Source organism: Pavona decussata, unplaced genomic scaffold (assembly GCF_977016875.1).
Source record: "Pavona decussata unplaced genomic scaffold, jaPavDecu1.1 SCAFFOLD_193, whole genome shotgun sequence".
Taxonomy (NCBI): domain Eukaryota; kingdom Metazoa; phylum Cnidaria; class Anthozoa; order Scleractinia; family Agariciidae; genus Pavona; species Pavona decussata.
In genome coordinates, this window is record NW_028145602.1 from 1,692,501 (window position 1) to 1,711,532 (window position 19,032).

At 38.0% G+C, this 19,032-nt stretch overlaps 1 protein-coding gene and 2 long non-coding RNA genes across 6 annotated transcripts in view; 1 reads left to right on the plus strand and 2 right to left on the minus strand.

The window, feature by feature from the left end:
* LOC146461963 (uncharacterized) overlaps positions 1–19,032 on the plus strand; it is an 87,390-nt gene that overhangs the window by 37,421 nt on the left and 30,937 nt on the right. The window lies entirely within an intron of this gene.
* Positions 1,184–7,865, minus strand: LOC146461967 (uncharacterized). Of its 4 annotated transcripts, none has more exons than XM_085086249.1 (5): positions 6,715–7,864; positions 6,013–6,210; positions 3,684–3,827; positions 2,934–3,084; positions 1,184–2,427 (listed from the first exon to the last, which is right to left on the minus strand). In XM_085086249.1, exons 4-5 carry the CDS (start codon positions 3,059–3,061, stop codon positions 2,166–2,168), a joined length of 390 nt encoding a protein of 129 aa, XP_084942375.1. In that variant the 5' UTR covers positions 3,062–3,084; positions 3,684–3,827; positions 6,013–6,210; positions 6,715–7,864; the 3' UTR covers positions 1,184–2,165. The 4 variants fall into 4 exon arrangements, with proteins under 4 accessions (XP_084942375.1, XP_084942374.1, XP_084942376.1 ...); XM_085086248.1 differs by having other exon boundaries at positions 3,684–3,830; XM_085086250.1 differs by lacking the exon at positions 3,684–3,827 and having other exon boundaries at positions 6,715–7,865.
* LOC146461968 (uncharacterized) lies at positions 7,916–14,854 on the minus strand. The gene is made up of 3 exons (XR_014857281.1): positions 14,577–14,854; positions 8,849–8,889; positions 7,916–7,975 (listed from the first exon to the last, which is right to left on the minus strand). It is a non-coding gene; the product is annotated as an uncharacterized LOC146461968 (long non-coding RNA).

Below are 19,032 nucleotides of genomic sequence, written 5' to 3' on the forward strand. Positions count from 1 at the left end.
GTTGCCCAAATACAGAATGCCGCGAAAAGTGGCATGTGGCGCCAAGTCTTTTTTTGGCGCCAAAATTTCTCGATCTATTCACCTCTGTAGATTGTAATATTTTACACACATTTTTATCGGCTAAATATCGCTGATAAATCGCCTTTTAGAATTAAAAAAAAACCCGCTCCCTTCATACACACAGAAAAGAGCCGAGACATTTATATACGCCAGCACTCAGATATTTTTCTTAAAGATTAAAAAAAATTCAAACCGCTGATGATGAAATATGAACACACATTTGAGCATTGCGGGTCACTTAATTTTTAGATGGAAGATTGTTCTGGCCTAAATGCTCCAATAGAAACCAATGGTATTCTACGTAGAAATACAAAATAATTGGTCTTTTCGACAAGGAGTTGCATATACCCTGAGTAAAAATTATGTTTTCTTGTAAACTATTGAATAAAGCTAAAAACCTATTTCTAACAAAATTAAATTACACCGAAAAAAAAACAAACAAACATTGAATTTACTTGAAACAGTGACAAACACGAATGCAAAAACATCAAAAAAAAAAAAAAAAAACAAAGCGATAATATCGTAAAGCAAAGCCAAAAATTGGACAACCTTGAATAACGTTCCTAACGAAAATGCAATGCAAGTAACTTGATTACATCACCATAATTACATTTAACACAACTAAGCATTGTTTGAGTTTATCGCTGACCTAGCCAAAAATATAACTTCACAATTCTATTTTACAGCTTTGTTCGCTAAATATTCCAATTCAATCTAAAAAAACGAAACACATCCATTCTTAAGTACGACACGAAAAATTGTCAAGTGGTCAAATCACAACAATTTTATCACGATATATATAAAACCACGTTAGTCACGGGATTGCTAATAATTCTTGAAAGAACAAAGGAATGCCTTAAGTCAGTTAAGAGTCATAAATATTTCGCCTACAAAATTGAATACTACTGCTGGTCTCCTTCGCGAGGTTCTTTCCTTTGTCACGAAACGCTTCTGAAGCATTGCGTGACAAACAAATGAAGAACTAAGCACGAAGACGCCATACTACTGTTACACTGTGTTACAGTGACTAAACCACAAATTCGATTGGAGGCCAGTAAATTCTTCAACGACAAAACGTTTGAAAAACTTTCGTCAAAAATTTATATCTTAACTTATTCAAATATGCTTTCACTGTATATTACTTCGAACAACAAATTCCTACTTTTGCACTTGCGAGGCTTTCAAGGAGAAAAACTCACATCACAAAAATAAAAAATGACAAATGATTTCCATTTTCACTGACTTTTTTCCCCCGAATTTGTAAAACTCTATTAAGAGAATCCACAAATGGCTAACATTTAAACAGCCAATAGCCAAAAAACTTGTCAAATTGATTCACAACAAACATAAGTTTTTAGAAATTAAGACTCGATGGAGCGTCATGTAACGTTTTGTTTTTTGTTCTAATGCTTGTCACTCCATTTAATATTGATCACGTGCACACCTGATGACCTAGCCGTGTCACATCTTAAACATGAACTCAACACAAAGCTAGGGCATGTTTCCCTTGACGTGAGAAGCCAAAAGGCTGATTTTTTTTTTTTTTTTTTTTTTTTTTTAATCGCAGCCTACAAAGAGAAAAAAAAATCTCACACGATCCTTCTCAAAAGATTAAATTTAGACCTAAGCGTTCATTTTCCTGAAAAACCTGAACGGATTTTTCATTGAAAGCCTAAACCACTGGCCGACACTGAAAATGAAATTTTTAAAAAAATTGCAACACGAAAGTCAAACACATCCAGTCAGACTGGCCCTAATCAAACACATGGTAAAAAAAAAGAAAAAAAAAAAGCGATAAAACGCCTAAAACAAAAAACCCCGTACTTAACCACTCGGTTGGATTTCCTGATCTAGCCTATGGGACACAAAAACACGCTTTGACCAATAATCAGTTACACAAAAGACTGCTTAATGAACAGTGGTGCCGTCACTTTACTCCTGCACCCGGATGTCCCCATTGCCTGATGTCATCTTTGATGCATCGATGACCTCATCATTATTAGCCAATGGGGACGCACAAGACCCACGGAAGCTGCTTAGCCCGCTGAATGCATCGAGCTCTCCAGAGATGTCACTTCCGGCCTGGCTACTGAAGCCCCCCAGCCTCATGGGGGCCCCCGGTAGATCACACTGGGGTATGGCTTCATAATGCACCTGGGGTCAGGAAACAAACCCGGCAGCCTTGAGGTCATTGTAGGCCAGTTCCTCGGCAAGTTTGCGATCATCTCTTTCCTGTTTTTCCCTATCCTGCTGCTGCAGGAGGCTTCTACGCTCCTGAAGCAGCCGCCTGTGTTCCTCCTTCGTTTTCTTCTTTTTCTCAGCTTGGCTCTCGAGGCTGTCAATAGTAAGGCCGTGATGGGAGGCGTCCTGTAAGAAATGGATCGCATGAGTATCGAGTATAAAGGATAGAGTCGAGAATGGCATGCGAATGCAGGATCGAGTCGCGAATCAAAACTCGAAGCAGACAGTCAACTGTCAAACCGAACTGAAAATCGTCAAAACCAACGATCAAAAACTAACATTGATGTTTATCAACCTGTACACGGTGGTTCTAACTTTTGAGTTTTTGGATGAGTCCCTGAAGTGTGACCACTGTGACTGAGATGAAAGCTACTGAGCAGGACTGTCCTGAGACCCTTTTCATTATGCTGTACACAATGCTTCTAACTTTGGATCCCCTGGAGGAAGCCCTTATGATCATGTCTATTCATTTGAATCAAACAGTACTAAAGTGTATCAATAGTTGTTCAGATAGGGATGAAGACATAGCAGACTAGAAACACCACTCTGACATTTTAAATTGATGTTTTCACCACCGGAAAATGAAGCATAAAACAAGCAGTTTTTGAGCATGTAGCAGTCAACCATCTTACCTGTGCCAACCAGCTCTGCTCATTCCCTTGGTCTCCAGTCTCACGCGTCTGTAACAGCTCACTACCAAGTATTGCATCTGGGGGGCTTCCACGCTCCAACTCCTGAAGAGTCTGAGCATACTGCTCATTTTTATTTATTTGGCCTTCTTTCCTAACAAATATAAACAAGCACTTAGCACCTTTTGCAGGTAACATAAAGGGGGGACATGGATGGCCCAATGGTGAGAACACTCGCCTTCCACCAGTGTGGCTCGGGTTTGATTCCCAGAGTTGACACCATATGTGGGTTGAGTTTGTTGCTAGTTGTTTCCCTTGCTCCTAGGGTTTTCCGCCCTTCATAAAGACCAACGTTTTCAGATTCCAATTAGATCAGGAAACAATGGACAGAATAGCCACTCTCAGCATTTCCCCTGAAATTCCCATTTGATTAATTATTCATTCATTCATTCATTCATTTATCCCATCCTATATGAGCTACCGCAGTTAACTTGAAGAGGGTAACTTGTGCTGTTGTAAAGTTATTGCTATTGAGCACTTTGTGTTATATGCTTCAAGGTAGTTTCTGTGGACAAAACTATAAAGTGCTGAGCAGTACTAACTAGCATGAAATGTTCGATTTGTGATATTCAGCAAATTCACCCAAATTGAAGGATTTTACAAACAACCTCAATGAGAGAAAAAGGCCTAAGCACTTCTGTTCTATACATGTACAAGCTAATGTGAACATGTACATCTTCAAATCAAATTAACCTTAAAATGCGTATTGCACACTGCAGAAGAAATGCTGACCCCACTGCTTGCGCTGGACAGTGTGGTGTCCTTCCTGCTGGGCATACCAGACTCAAGGGGATCCCAGTCAGCAGGGTCACAGCTCCGAGGAGATGATGAATCAGTCTGCTAAGGAAATACCACATTGTATAATAATCATTATTAAAAACTGGATCATTGGATAATGTAATTACAGGGTTTTAATTGGCTTAGTGTCAAAAGGGATATCAACCATCAATATTACCATTCCACGTTCAATAAATAAGCAGACAAAACAAAAACACGACCACATTGTTTGGCATGATGGGGGACGCATCCCCTGCGGTTGGCATGACAAACAACTTATAGGGTTAACCCTTTCCTGCCGGTAACCCACTAGCCTTTCCCGCCCGAGGGAAATGTCAAATTTTTCTAAATTGCTAACTATGAACTGGGAGACCACATGTCATATACCATTTAAAAGGTATTTTCTGGGGTGTGCTATAAATCACACCAACAGAGATGGAGGAGGTCACATATTAGAGTGAGAAAACTCAAAAACGAAAGAAGAAAAACATTGAAAATTTCCCTATTCGTTGTATATACTGGGTATCCCCCTAAACTATAGCTTAATGTACAGCTCTCAGTGCATTGCTTGTTGTCAGATATCAGCTGGACCCTTAACGTACAAAGGAAAAGAAAATCCAAAAGTTTGAGGGGTGGTAAATAAAGTCTCATATAGGAGGGGGGCATGATTTTATGCCTTCAATTTGTAGATCTTTCCAAGATCTTTTGGTTGTGCAAATTTCACACAAATTGACCAAATATTGCCTCATTATTGCGTCTTGTGCCATATGGCACTTTTGGGCGGGAGAGGGTTAAAGAAAAAAATAGTACCCCCTGGTATCTATGATGTGGTTTACAACTTCTACAATTTTTCAAATGTTTCAATTTGATGCACTTACAGACTCTGACAATATCTCCTGGACAGAACTTTCTATGCATTAAAAACTGCAAATTAAGCTACAATTTGGGGGTAGATCTATCCCATGAAACGATCAGTGAAATTTTGTAATTTTTCATTTTGACCTTTTGGAACTACATGTATTTCTGTCAAAGACCTGACTTCCTTCAGTTATCTTGACATGAGAAACAAATTTCACTCATGAAGACCTTTTAAATGGTACATCACACATACAAAATGGCAAAGAAAACAGTTCTACATGTACTGTAAGACTGAAATGGGTTAAAGACCCTTGTTGGTGCTTACATCAAGATTTGAAACCACCAACTCCAGTTCTACATGTACGTGAGAATCCAACCCATTCATTTAGTTAGTGAATCCTTTGTAGGGCAAAATCTTTTCACAAGCGCAGAATAATTGAAGGCTTAATGATCCAACAAATTGGAGCCCCAGTGTGAACAAACAAGTCCATTCTTACGATAGCTAAACTGTTCCCATCAGGAATCACCTGAAGCACATACTGTAAAATGTGCATGTAGCGGACAGTCTTTTTACCCTGAAGATAGCTTGATCAATCGAAAATGTTTGGTTTTAATTCTTTTTCTTTTCAGCAGTGTAAAATAGTGCTGTTAAAATAATAATAATAATAATAATAATAATAATAATAATAATAATAATAATAATAACAATAATAATAATAACAACAACAACAACAACAGTAATAAACTGTATTAATTACCCTCAGCAGTGATTATAGCAATCATCGCACCCAGAGTCCTCAGGCTCTTTGGCAAGCGGTTAGTCACCAGGAGAGACTCTGGGGACATCGAATTTTATTACCGCAGGATTTCTGCGGTAAAACAATGGAAACCATTAAGGGAAAAAGACAATCAAAAAATTTTAATTTTTTTGATGTCCCCAGAGTCTCTCCTGGTGCCCACCTGCTGACCAAAAAGCCTGAGGACTCTGGGTAGCAGATTGTGATTATAGCACAAGTGCTCCAGTGAGGCTGAGCATTAAACGTTCACAAAGAAATAATGATCTAAATTTAATTGAACAATAACATGATCAACAAATCCCAACTGGAAGGAGGCAGGTCCATCAGCTGGTTATTTACAAGCCTGGCAAATGAGTTAAACTTGGAGCTACTGAGGAACAACTCCAGCTAACATCCAGAGCAGGACTTTAAACCAGGGACCTCTGGATTTCAATTTTTCCAAAATTCAGTTTCTGGTCTTAGAAGACTTCAGATCAGCAGATGCTCAGCCTTGAACCACTGACCAACACACTAAACACTATGGCCCTACACCTCTAAAATGAAATACAGCCATTCACATCACTCATCAATCACTTTTACCAATAACTTACCTTCAACTCAAACTCTTCTGAGATGCCAAGATTGAATTTCTTGTTTATTGGACATTCTACATCCAAAGGGAAATTTTTGGGTTCCACACAGACATTACCCACAAACTGGTCGGCTTCACTGCCCAAGTGTTCCAAATGGAACTCAATCCCAAACCAAAAACCATGCAAGAGATTTTGAATGATGGTATAGTCAACCTCCTATTGATAGAAATGTAGGAAAAATAGTAACTAATTTTGAAAATCAGTCAAAATCTACCTATCACCAGCTGTTATTTGTTAATAAACATCATTGTTGTTGTTTCCCACAAGAGTCTTGGTTGCAGAAACCAACCGTCAGTGGGCTGCTGTGGCTTATATGCTTCAGAGTAGAGTGAAAGGGCAAAAGCAAGTTGAATTTTTTTTTTCAAGTAATTTTCTACATTTTCTGTTGCTGAGTATTTGACCAAGGTGACCATCAGGCAAAGATTGTTTCATTCCTGGCCAACACCCTCAGGTACAACATAACTCTAAAGAGTATGACTGTGTGATGCAATATTTTGACTGTACACCCTGCTGCAAATTTACATTAGTTTACAACTACATTCAGTTTTGTCCGTTAGGTCGTTAGACATCACACCAACGTTAGAAATGATACAAAAAGCTAAAAATAATAACAATATAAGTTAGTACATGTGACTACATACACAATTCTATTTAACTCACTTGGTAATTTTCAGTCGTAAGTTTAAAATGTTCAGGGTATTGATGTTTCAGTGAGATGGCAATGTCTGAGGAGATACTGAATGGGAAAGTCTGTAACAAGTGATACTTGCTGGCAATTTCTCGATCCTTCACAGTCTATAAAAAATGACCAGAAAATCAGGTTAAATTAATGTATTGAAGTCTCCCACTCTCAAAATTTTCTTTTCCTTCTAATCAATTTCATAGTTTTAACTTCAAGATTCTATACTTCATGAGACATATAGTCTGTAAAATTTTACACAGTTTGTTAATTAATTGCCTTGATTTCCTACCATGTTGTAAAAGTGAAGTCCTGTATGTGCCCATTGATCAGAGATTTTTAAAAGAATGACTAAAACGCACTAAAGGAATTGTTCCACGGCCATGGATAGAACTTAAATTTTCATCAATAAAAGCACTTTATTAATTAGTCTACCAATTCGAAAACAGGGGTTACCATACAAGTTTACACTTCCTTTCAGCTTAATTACCTTGCACATCAACAGCAGTCCTAAACCACAAATTCGTCTTTATAACTTACAATAACCACACAATGTTTAGTGGGCCCCCCAATTCAGGAGTCAAGAATGCAATATCTTGTGCTTTAAATCACAATAGATGGCATGCTAGTCTTAAACACAGGATTTACTGCCCTGGCCCCAGTTGTTCAAAGAACGGATAACTTTATCCACTGGATAAGTTGCTATCCAGCAGAGCAAATATACTCCAACCAATTCTTTTGCAAAGTTTTCCACGCAATCCCATTCTTAAATTTGACATATGCTTCTACTCTAAGACTATTCACAAATTATACATGTAGGACTATCATGAAAATCTTGCACACATTTTACAGTATCTGCCAGAACTATCCAGTGGATAAAATTATCCACCCTTTGAACAACTACATGTAGGACCAGCTGTTTTAAAACTGAACATTGCCGGGGTAACAAAACACTTTGAGCTGCAAACCAACTGAAGTATTCTTCACTAAGGAAGAGAAAAACTAAATGTGAAGTGAAAAGGAAGCAACACGACAACACAATACTGAATCTAGATGTGACCACTGACTCTTCAATCCTCTGGTTATAAGACAATTAGTCAAACCATGAGTCCAACAGGAAGCACAAAATTACCTTAAAGGTAGCATCATCTCGATCATGTCTCATTACCACAATCCGCAGGTCCACACTTGTCCGGCAACTGCCCTTGATGCAAAAACTGCAATCTGAACTTGAATTTCCTCCTGGTAATAATAATGTAAATTAAATATCAATACTTACAGCCAGTATTGCGATTGGTCAAAGAAATAACCTAAGACATTTTCAAACACAAATACTTTACATGATCTAATTAATGAATATTAAATACAGTTATTGAAAACACTGAGTTAAAGTTCTCTTCACTGTTAGTAAATAATATTATTATAAAGCTGCCGGGATTTTCAGCAGTTTACATACATGTAATTTATGCAGTATATTATCAATGAAGCTTGCTGAGGTTACCCAAGTGCATTGTCAGAAACAGTTTGATAGTATATTACTTGCAAAAAATTTCGGACGATTTTAATTTCGGACAAAAATAGTGTCCGAAAATAAAACCATCCGAAATTTTTAAACGTCCAAAATTTAAAGAGTCCGAAATTTTTACAGTATAGTATAAAACTTTAAAAGTACTTTCTGGGCGAGAGCATCACATATTCAAAGCCAATGTACATGATATGTTTAGAATTCGGATTAGGCGGCTTTGCTCAGTCGTTCTTTTTATCACTGGAAAGGTAAGCATTTGAGACACTGCTTGAGTCATAAGCTTGATTGAGTTTGTGTTATTTTCTCGTTGGTGTATCCGGCTGTAAAACCTTGAAGATACAGTAAAACTATCATTTTCAAAGATTTTATTTCAGTCTAATTCATGTTTTTTAGTCGTAAATTTACTTTGGGCATGTTTCAGCGCAGTGTCCGAAATGTTTGTCCGAAAATTGTCCGAAATGAGGGAAAAAGTGTCCGAAAATTAAACAATCGAAATTTTAACGTTCAATTGCAAGTAATGCAGTCAATGTTTTTAGACAAAAGTACAAGTATGTACATGTATATACATGCCCAATATGTATCCTACTCACTGGTTTAGAAAGTCCTATACTCCTTACAGCCATCTGGGAGTCTGAAAAAAGACATTTAATTAGATGAGCTACTGGACTAGTTAAAATCAAACACTGATTTGAAGTACATGTAAACTATTACAATTATTAATAGTACATGTAAGAATGGCACAAAACTTTAAGGTCTGAATATTCAAGAACAATAATTAGCTTGAATATATGCTTTGAGCATTTTTTCCTAGACCTCTTTATTTTTCCCAAGGCATGAAATTTCCCAACCTCGTTCCCAGGGCCTCTCCTCTTCACGTCCCAGGGAGCGAGAGAGGAGAGACCGTGGTTGGGGCTGGTCACGTGTCTCCCAGAATCTGGGAGATTACAAATAAATGACTGGAGAGAGGGGTGGTTGAGTGTCAGTTTGCCTATACTAAGTGTACCGGAGATGGGAAAACATGCCCTAGTCAAGTCAACTTGCGATTCGCGTGTGTTTCAAAGGTCATGTCAAGTGGTCATTCAGAAACCCCTAAAAAGGTATATAAAGGGAGGGAATCTGTGAATGTGAGCTGCTATCGACATTGTAAAGCAGTTGGAGATACAAGTCACAAGTCATTGGCGAAATCTTTACAGCAAAGGGAATCAACTACTTCTGGTGGTAGCCGAGGAGCTTTATGGCCAAGCACTTCCACAAAGTGAATTTTTGCCACATCTACTTTTAGAGTCGTCAAGTCCATGATCTCTGAAAGTCAGGCATTGTTAAGGTCAAGCGGTGCATCGAGGAGTCATCCTCCGCGCCGCATTTGACGGCCAGGAAAGAATCAAACGTGACCGGAAATGTATCGCGGAGCCATTGTAGCTGCAGACTAAATTAACACCATCAACTGGAACAAAGGTTATTTCGTTATTGTTTTACAACAATTACGGTGTTTCAAAAGTGTTTTCTTTGTTCATTAAAAAGATCCGTGAAATATTTACCATCTACATGTTGTTATACTGTACATCCTCCTTCCGAAAGTGTTCTGCATATGTGCTATTTCCTGTGTATTGTTTGTTGTTGCAACCCTGCTAACAGAACGTTTCTTTCTTGCAAATCTTTTAGCATGTGCGTGGTCGTTCGCGTCTCTAGTATTTTGCATTGTTGGTTTGTTTACGTCCGAGAGGAAAGGGGACGTAAACAAACCAACGACGCTAAATACCGAACGACTGTGCTTATGCTAAAATATTTTCCAGAAAGAAACGCTCTGTTAGCAGCGTAATTGCTGCAGAATGTCCTTTCAGAACAGTTAGACATAGGCCCGATTCCTTTCAAGTTTCCTTCCTTAGTTCTTCAGATCTGATCTTTCATCAGCACATTCAAAGCTAGAATAAACCACGATTACAACTCCATGAATTGAAGGGGAAGGCGCTGTTTGTCCACGGTTAATTTTATCATGTATACACAGTGATTTTCCAAAGTACAGCGCTTTGAGACAACGGACTTTGTTAAGCTTTCAGATTAATGCTACAATGGCTCACAAAATGAAGACTACTGAAAAACATAGCCAGTTGAATGAGTTTCGCGTGGGCTTCGCACAGCAAAGCGGAAGTCTTGTTTCGGAGTGGACAATAAATCTTGACAAAAAATAGCAAGTGAAGGACTCCTCCCTGGGTCTAATTTTTCTCTGGGAGACACGTGACCAGCCCCAACCAGGGTCTCCCCTCTCTCGCTCCCTGGGACGTGAAGAGGAAAGACCCTGCGAACGAGGTTGCAAATTTCCGCCAATAAATTCCTCTTACTACCAATCCTCTTGCCAAGACTGTCTTTTTGCCACAGATCAAAATGCACTTACATGATTGTACTCTTCTAAACAAAGCTTTATCTCTTAAAGCCATTATTTGTCTTTGTGATGTAATCTCATAATAATTATTGTGGTCTGATAGTACTTGCTCTTTTATTAAAGGTGATGCCATAAACAAGAAAAGGAAGATACCCATAAGGACATACCAGACTTAAGTCCAGTTGAGTTTTACAAATATACGAGGCATGTGAACTGTGGGTCAAGGCAATGGCAAACCTAAACTTACATATATAGAGAAATACATTATTATTTTAATCTTTAGCTAATGCTTATCACTACAGTCAATGCTTTAAACTCCAATCAATACAATGAGTGCTTAACCTTAATCAAAGTTGTCAGCACTTAACCCTACATGTTCAATTGAGTGCTTAACCTTAATTGCTATTTTCAGTGCTTTGGGCCCACAGTAATTGGCGCTAGCTGTTGTGGTCACCCTGCCTTAACCCAGTAATCATTTATTTTCTGTTTCATGTTGTTATGTTCTGTTTATAGTCTTAAGTTTGAAGGCGAAGCCAAATAAATAAATAAAATAAAAAAATACCTGACTGATAACTCAACTCATGAGACTTATAAAACAAGCTTTCTCGGCTTGCATCCCTCACTGGCTCGCAGTTAGTTAAAAACCCAGTACAGGTGATCATAAGAATAATTTCATTTTTTTTCTTTATCTTTGAATGAGACAAGTGGGTTAACTGCCAATATAAACCACAGCAGTACATGTAGATATGAGTGTGTAAAGATGATTGTTTAGAACACATTTCTTTATACATGTAGAGAATAGCAGAAGAAAAAGAACCAGCATGCTTCTTAATAAGCCCCACATGCATGCTTCCAAGTGACTGGGCCTGTGAGTCATTTCCAGGTTGAGGGCTTGACTGAACAGAGCACATTATTCAATTAATCAAGGACATTAATTATGATTAGGCCACAGGGAACACAAAGAATAGATCTATAAAAAATCACTGTGAGCTAACTCGTGAATGCGGAAGAGGATAGTGGTAACGCGGTACATGTTAGTCCAGCAATTCAACAAATTAGCATATTGGTAATAAATAAACATTAGTATTTACACAACTTGCAAGTCGTAAAGAAACAGTACCCTGTTAGTCTAGAATAGCTAGAATGTCTAATCAATTAATACAATTTACTAAACAAAATACATGTAAAGGTCTAAAAGTTTCAAAATGTTAGATGAAATTCCATTCTCGCATAACTTGGGTGAATTTGCTTGCGAGGACATGTGTTTGTTTACAGGGCAGCACTAAAATTATAAAAGCCATAATCCAGAAAACAGAAACCGGAATCCGGAATGCAGAATCAGAAACTATAATGAATACGGTTAGGAATATTTAATGCCGAAATACATAACTTGGGGTAAAAAATACAGAATAAAAACTCATATCACTTGTTGGCATAAACGAAAGGACTCTTTATAAAGGAAGCAATGTCCTATGGGACAGAGAGAGACAACATAGAGGTGACTCGGAGACAACACAAATTGCTTCACACCGTACAGATGGCGGACTTTCCAATTAAGAGGTGGTTAGTTGCGTGAATGCATATCTTCTGCCTCTTTTGTTTCGTCTATTTTCCGGACACCCCGCTTCAACCTGTTTTGATAGAGTCTTAATAGAGTTTCAAAGCAAAACATAGAGGTGACTTATAGACTATGAAATTAGTTTTCTTTAGTTCATGGGCGATCAGTTTTAAACCCGTGAGAAACACTTACTTTTCATTGGCAGGAAATAATGACTTAATTAATTAGTTTTATTCTTTGGTGTCACCTATCGAAAAATATCAAATTTACAATTGACAAGGACGTTACTTTGAACTAAACATTCACTTTTTCACTAGCAGTTAATGTTTTATTTTCATATTGTAGTTTCCGATTCCGGATTCCGGATTTTCCTTTCCAGTTACTGTTTTCCTGATTCTGGCTTTTAGTGCTGCCCTTGTTTACACAACATTATTCCTAGTTGCCAAGTTTCCTCAATAAAAATAGGAAACATACAAAAAGCTTTCCTTAATAAACAAAAATTTACTCAGATAGGTCTTAACTTGTTATGCATTGTAGCCCTAAGAGCAAAAGTGTATAATTTTCGCGGCGAGACACCTTGCAAGCAATTTGAAGTCAATTTTGAAGCGAATTTATCAGAGCATGTTTTTCAAACATTTTGCAAGAACTGTTCAGAAAATGAAAAATCAGTCTATTAGAATAGTATTTCAGTACAAACTCACATTCAAACCTGTAATAATATTATTTGTGTGTTATATTCCTAGAAGCACTTGAACGTTACCAAAGTCCGCAGATTAAAAGTTGATTTGAGATCCACCTGCTCATCAGGTTGATAACGCCACAAATCGAAGAAAAATGTCTTTGCCGTTAATGCATGATTTTCCCCTGTTAAAGCTGTTAACCATTCCTTAGAAGTTCCTCTTTTGATTCACCGTTTTCAACATCTCAAAATTGGAAAATTTTCGGACCAATGTCCGAGTAAAATTTCCCTACATTATGATAACTCATTTACTGTGCATTCATGAAAGTTAACAACCCGCCAACCAAGTGAAAATCCCCAGATCACGATAACTCGTTCTTGCACATGCCTGCATTCATGAGTCAAAAATGGCACAAATTTACAATCAAACATGCCAAATTAGATTTCACCATGGACCTCTATGGTTGCGAAACTTGGCGAATAATCAAAAGCGACGAGAACAAAGCTTAATGTCTTCCTCCACAAGAGCATACGACGCATTCTGAAAATTTACTGGCCCATGAAAGTATCCAATGAAGAGATAAGATCAAAGACGAATATGGAGGAGATCTCCCATCAGATAAAGCGAAGACGCTGGAAAATGATCGGGCATATACTAAGGATGAAGGCAAATGAGAACCCAAGAATAGCTCTAACCTGGACACCAGAGGGAAAACGTAGGAGAGGTAGACCCAAAGAGACATGGAGAAGAACAGTTGAGAAGGAAAGAGGAGAACTTGGGTTCAATGGATGGACGGAAGCAAGTAACTGTGCCAGAAACCGTGACACTTGGAGAGAAAGAATGCAAGGCCCCATTTCCCTTAAAGGGAAAAGGACCAAATGATGATGATGATGGACAGCCAAGTCAGACGTGACTAGATAATTATATCAACCTGGTATTCAGAGTCCTCACATGGTCTGAACACTAAATAAATTATTTTGTTGTGATTGTGAATTTACATGAGTTAGTGCAACTGTCACACATTTAAGCTGTTGAATCTTCCTAAAGGCTTTCTCTTTTCATTGTTAAATCTGCAAAGGCCATGCAGCCTTTTCTTTCGAAAACTGGATATAATTTGCTAACATGAAAATTCACAAGTGAAGAATTGCAGCTTTTGAAACTTGGTTAGGAAATCTAATCTTTCCTGGCAGTGACAAAAGTGTTTTAAAAGTGTTATCATCATTTCTTTTTTATTTACTTATTAAATGTTGTAAACATTTACAAATGTTGCCCACCTCAAAATAACCCGACTAATTGTGAGCACAATTTGTTAAGTGTTTTCTTCAATAATAAATAATTGTTATTGTTATTGTTATTGTATAGTCATACTTTGTACAATTATGCAAATTTCATAGTACTTTGAAATCACTTACAGTGTAGCTCTGCACAAAAAAATTACCTTTTGATTTCTCTCGCAAAATCAGTCACCTCTAATATATTAATTAATCTCCGAGAAAGATGGTAAATATCAAGGCATGCATTAAGACTTATATTTTTGGAGAATACAACTCAGATTACCTGTTTAATTGCTATTTGAAATTCAAAATTAGAATTTAGAAGGCCGAATAAATCAGATGAAAATGTTCATATAAGCTCATATAATGCTCACACAGCCACAAGGTAACATGTATTATTTAACAGGATTTTAATAAAGTTCTTACCTCACTGTCACATATACATGTATTTTCGTATTCATTCACAAACCACATGGTCCATAATTGCTAGCTTCGTCTGTGTCTTCAGTAGGGGAAAATCATCTTCGTCAGCAAATCGAAATTCTCCATTATTTTCACCTTTTCCTGAGTCAATGTCGAGCACAGAATCATCTCTTCCAGCCACTATCTTTAAATCACCGCTTTGGATTCGTGAAGCGTAAGAAAAAGTCTCAAAACTCGACCAAATTCAACCAAAACAGCCGACGTTTGCCAAATGGCGCCAAATGTGGTTACACAGTAGTTGCCAGTCCCTAATATCGTTCTGAGAGACTCGACAATGCAACGGGAGAGGCCTGGGGACCAAATCCCAGACAAGTTGCGGGTTTTGCGATAGTTTGAAGTGTCATTTCGCGTTTGTGAAAAAAAGAAAGAAAAAAAAAACGAAAAAAAGTATTTCGGAGCCGAAAACTATTCTAAACAGATAATTTTTTTTACAGTTGTTGAATAAATTCTCCGCTTTTTTGCTTTGGGTGGTAAAAGGGTATTCTTTAGAGTGGTTATCAACTTTTGATTTGTTGTTGTGCGAAAACAAAAAGTTAGTAATTAATTCTGATAAATAAATTTCAGTTTTCTACAAAGGTTCGACAGTTGCACTCACAACCACAGCAACAGTTTACAGCATTACGCAGGAAAGTTTTTATTCAGGTCATGTGGGGACTCTGAACAGTTGTCTGAAAAGAAGCGCTTTTTCCACCAAAACGTACACTGTACCTGCCTGGCCTGCATTCGATCGAAACGTACTTACAACTATTAAAGCGCCCTTCACGGCAAGGCTTCATCACCTACATTCACATTAAATCACATCAATGCTACATTTTATTACGCCATCGTGAGGCACAATTAGGCATGTTTTTTTCCTTTTTTACATTTTGTTCACCATTTCACCCGATTTTCTAAGTCAATCACCTTAAAAAGTCACTTGCGTTTGTCCTCTTAAAAGCCATAGCATGTTTTACAACATGATTGTCTCACGGAAACACTAGATAACATTTAAGTTAAACGGGGCAAAATGAGCGGTCAGCCCAAAACAAACCGCGCCAGTGAATTAACATTGAGTCACCCTATTTAGCTAATGGGAGCATTTTCAGCCCTTTACCATCTTTTTCTTCACATGTGGCTGTTTTGGCTTATTTTCCTTATCAGCAAAGCAAAATTAACCACTGGTTCACTCTTCCTACTGAAACTAATTAAGCTGCACCGAGTACAACCTTGATCAAATTGGCGTGAAAAGCAATTTTCGTTCTAACTCAAAAGAACACGACGGTTCGTTTCTCGGAAAGTCTTTTAAAACATGTTTTACAGCTAATACTAGACATTTCTTTGGCGAAACATAACATGTTGTTTAGAGTATAAAACTAGTATCAGTCCAGATTATAGAATGCGCTCGAGGTTGTAGTAGTGATTGACTGCCAAACTGTGAACATGCACATGTTCAAATTGAAGTTCGAGTTAAACTGACTTCGAGAATACGAACCAACAACAATATTGTTCTTTAGGGAAAAAAACGTTTCAGACTAACAAATCGTTGCAAAAACCTTAACAACTGACCACCACTAAACTAGCATCTAAAAGCGATCTCCTGCGATGAAGTGACCGGCCTACCATAACCAGATTTAAGCAGGAAAAAAAATCAACTGAACCGATTTTAGATCCGGCTACTTTGCGAATGTTCATACCTGCGCATGTATAGCTCCCGAACTTTTGCGAAATTTTAAGCACTTCCCGTTTCGTAAGCACACAGGAGTCGCAAGTCTTGTACCCGCTTTCCGGTGTTTATAATCTCGATTCCAAGCTGTCACTGATTGCGAGAGTTAAAGGTGACACTTCACGCGAGAAAAGTCTAGCAGCGTTTTTCATCCCAATTTGTAAAACAATACTCTTTGAGCCGAAAGCTATTCTAAACAGATATTTTACTGCAACGAATGACTAGGTGGCCCTGTTGTCATTATTTTGTCCAACAATACTGGGAAAACAGCATTGCGCGGGAAATTTTGTGTTCAGAACATGTGGGGACTCTGGAACTACACTGAATTAGGTCGCTATAATCTCCCGGCCAAAAATTAACTGCATTCAGTATCGAAACGCACTTACTAGTCAGCGCCCTTTACAGCAAGGCTTCATCACCTACATTGATATTAAATCACATGAATGTTACATTTTAACTACGCCATCATGTGGCAGAATTTTCTGTTCTTGGGCTATTATTTACCGTTAAATTTTTTGTGTCAAATTTCCCGCCAATTTTTTACTGTAAAATCTGTTGTTGTCTTTCTTCTCTCTATCGCAGGATTCGATCGAAATGCACTCGTCTCTTCTTAGCAAGGTATCACCTCTTAAATGAATAATTTGGACAACATTGTGATAATCACGATTGATCCCTTTGCGCAAGAAATTCTGCCAAGTGTAGCCAGACCAGTGGGGAGTACAATGGTAATGGGCTCCTGACAAAACATTTGTACATTTTGGTCACCATTTCACCCAACTTTCTGAGTCAAAAAGCCTTTTCGATCAGACATGTTAGCGAAATGAACAACTAGGTGGCCCTGGTTTTATTTTTCTCATAAATTCCCTGCCCTTTTCTATCGCTGAAGCGTTCAAGGGTTATACGCAGACATCACGCTTCATGCACTAAATATTATGGGGACCCTCGCAAACACATGTCAGAACTTCGACTGAATTTGTAAGTCGATTTTTCAACGAAACTAACCGCTAGGTAAATTCTGCACTAAAAGATTATTCTTAAATAACGATCAGTTTTCTGAAAAGGTTGGATAGTTGGTTGATTTTGTCACATAAATTCATCATGACCGGATGATATCAACAATCAGTTACACAGCGCGACAAAAAATGTTACCGGTAAGTCCTTACCATGTGGGGACCATCTAGTAACAAGTAGGCCCAAAAAAAATTACTTGCATTCGATCGAAACGCACTTACAAGACATTCATATTTTAAAATCACATCATTTACATTTGTTACGTGATATCGTGAGCAAAATATGTTACTGTCGAACTGAGTTATCGCAGTCTATCCGTCACAGGATACGATCGAAATGCACTCGTTGTCAGTCGTTCCTTTTAGCAAAGCTTCATCTCTTAAAGCTAACCTATAAACCAGATTTCAGCAGGGAGAAAAACAAACATTTCAGATCCGGCTACTTTGCGAATGTTCATACCTACACAAGTACAGCTCCCGAACTTTTGCGAAATTTTAAACACTTCGCATTTCGTAAGCACACAGGAGTCGCAAGTCTTGTACCCGCTTTCCGGTGTTTATAATCTCGATTCCAAGCTGTCACTGATTGCGAGAGTTAAAGGTGACACTTCACGCGAGAAGCGTCTAGCAGCGTTTTTCATCCCAATTTGTAAAACAATACTCTTTGAGCCGAAAGCTATTCTAAACAGATATTTTACTGCAACGAACGACTAGGTGGCCCTGTTGTCATTATTTTGTCCAACAATACTGGAAAACAGCATTGCGCGGGAAATTTTGTGTTCAGAACATGTGGGGACTCTGGAACTACACTGAATTAGGTCGCTATAATCTCCCGGCCAAAAATTAACTGCATTCAGTATCGAAACGCACTTACTAGTCAGCGCCCTTTACAGCAAGGCTTCATCACCTAAATTGATATTAAATCACATGAATGTTACATTTCAACTACGCCATCATGTGGCAGAATTTTCTGTTCTTGGGCTATTATTTACCGTTAAATTTTTTGTGTCAAATTTCCCGCCAAATTTTTACTGTAAAATCTGTTGTTGTCTTTCTTCTCTCTATCGCAGGATTCGATCGAAATGCACTCGTCTCTTCTTAGCAAGGTATCACCTCTTAAATGAATAATTTGGACAACATTGTGATAATCACGATTGATCCCTTTGCGCAAGAAATTCTGCCAAGTGTAGCCAGACCAGTGGGGAGTACAATGGTAATGGGCTCCTGACAAAACATTTGTACATTTTGGTCACCATTTCACCCAACTTTCTGAGTCAAAAAGCCTTTTCGATCAGACATGTTAGCGAAATGAACAACTAGGTGGCCCTGGTTTTATTTTTCTCATAAATTCCCTGCCCTTTTCTATCGCTGAAGCGTTCAAGGGTTATACGCAGACATCACGCTTCATGCACTAAATATTATGGGGACCCTCGCAAACACATGTCAGAACTTCGACTGAATTTGTAAGTCGATTTTTCAACGAAACTAACCGCTAGGTAAATTCTGCACTAAAAGATTATTCTTAAATAACGATCAGTTTTCTGAAAAGGTTGGATAGTTGGTTGATTTTGTCACATAAATTCATCATGACCGGATGATATCAACAATCAGTTACACAGCGCGACAAAAAATGTTACCGGTAAGTCCTTACCATGTGGGGACCATCTAGCAACAAGTAGGCCCAAAA

What these genes read in the sequence shown, in the direction of transcription:
- LOC146461967 (XM_085086247.1), bottom strand. Translation starts at nt 3,128, where the DNA reads ATGTTACCTGCAAAAGGTGCTAAGTGCTTGTTTATATTTGTTAGGAAA. An exon ending in AGCAGAGCTGGTTGGCACAG is followed by an intron (nt 2,428 to 2,933) that starts GTAAGATGGTTG and finishes CATTTCTTACAG; the next exon opens with GACGCCTCCCATCACGGCCT.